Raw genomic sequence first — 1,228 nt, forward strand, 5'->3', positions numbered from 1 at the left:
GTACTTTATACTAAAATTCTTTAGCTAACAACATTGACAGCCAATACTGTTGTTCTTTAAATATTACTAATTGTTCTCTCACTATATTTAATGTTATAAAGGCTATATTGCACCATTTTCGTTAGTTAAGAAAACAACCCATTAATGGGTTTCATCAGTGCCATGAAAACTTGTTCAACTTTACATCTATGACTTGGCCTATCTTGATGCAACATATTTTCTTTAAGCCTAGAAGGTCAGCATGAGGTCACTATGACCCCATACCACTTGGTGTTAATGACTGAAAATTTAATGCTGGCATTCTAGGGTTATAATTATGTTATAATTTGTAAAGTATTAACCCAGTCTCACTGGTCCTTTTGTAGTATACATCAAATTACTTGTCATATTAAGCACCTCCTTATCAAAAGAACATAAAGCCTCAGATAATACTGTAGATATGTATAATTAACTATTCTATATTTGTTATTCAAATATTTTTATAGTTTATGAAATAAGAAAGAGGAATAATCAATAAATCCACAATAACAACAAGAAAGAATAACAAAAAATGAGCTGATAACACCGCATGATTTGGTACTAACCTTGCTGTGCATTCAGCTGCAACATCACGTTTACAGGCTTCAGTGTGGGCAAGTTTATACAGAACCTATAGCAAAAGAAACACAAATTAATTTCTGAGAATCTTTTGTGACGTTTTCATAAACTCTAAGATACTTGGTTGCATCAAACAGGTTTAGTTTACTGAAAAATATCAAACTGATGGATGTTCACTGTAAATTTTTGCTGAAAGTTACTGAGGTCTGAATACTGGTCAATGTTTAGTGTAATATTTGTCTTAAACTTACAGAGGCTTGAAAAATTTTAATAGTTGTGCATTGCATTTCTAATATGGAAGAAAGTAAATCTAAAGAGAAGCAAAAACATCCTTTTACATGGTAAATTTGACATAATTTAGCTAAGATGAATAATTAATAATTATTAATAATTATTAATTACTAATTATATTAATTACTAATTAATTATATTAATTATTAATTACTAATTATATTAATTATATTAATTACTAATTAATTATATTAATTACTAATTAATTATATTAATTATTAATTACTAATTATATTAATTATATTAATTATTAATTACTAATTATATTAATTATACTAATTACTAATTAATTATATTAATTACTAATTAATTATATTAATTACTAATTAATTATATTAAT

At 25.2% G+C, this 1,228-nt stretch overlaps 1 protein-coding gene across 2 annotated transcripts in view; it reads right to left on the reverse strand.

Moving 5' to 3' along the window:
- LOC106473503 (homeobox protein cut-like) overlaps window positions 1-1,228 on the reverse strand; it is a 48,529-nt gene that overhangs the window by 2,140 nt on the left and 45,161 nt on the right. For both annotated transcript variants that reach the window (XM_022401931.1, XM_022401930.1), the window contains one exon: window positions 585-649. In XM_022401931.1, the coding sequence (XP_022257639.1) occupies window positions 585-649 (65 nt within the window). The remainder of the gene's footprint in view (window positions 1-584; window positions 650-1,228) is intronic.

Source organism: Limulus polyphemus, unplaced genomic scaffold (assembly GCF_000517525.1).
Source record: "Limulus polyphemus unplaced genomic scaffold, Limulus_polyphemus-2.1.2 Scaffold6231, whole genome shotgun sequence".
Taxonomy (NCBI): Eukaryota; Metazoa; Arthropoda; class Merostomata; order Xiphosura; family Limulidae; genus Limulus; species Limulus polyphemus.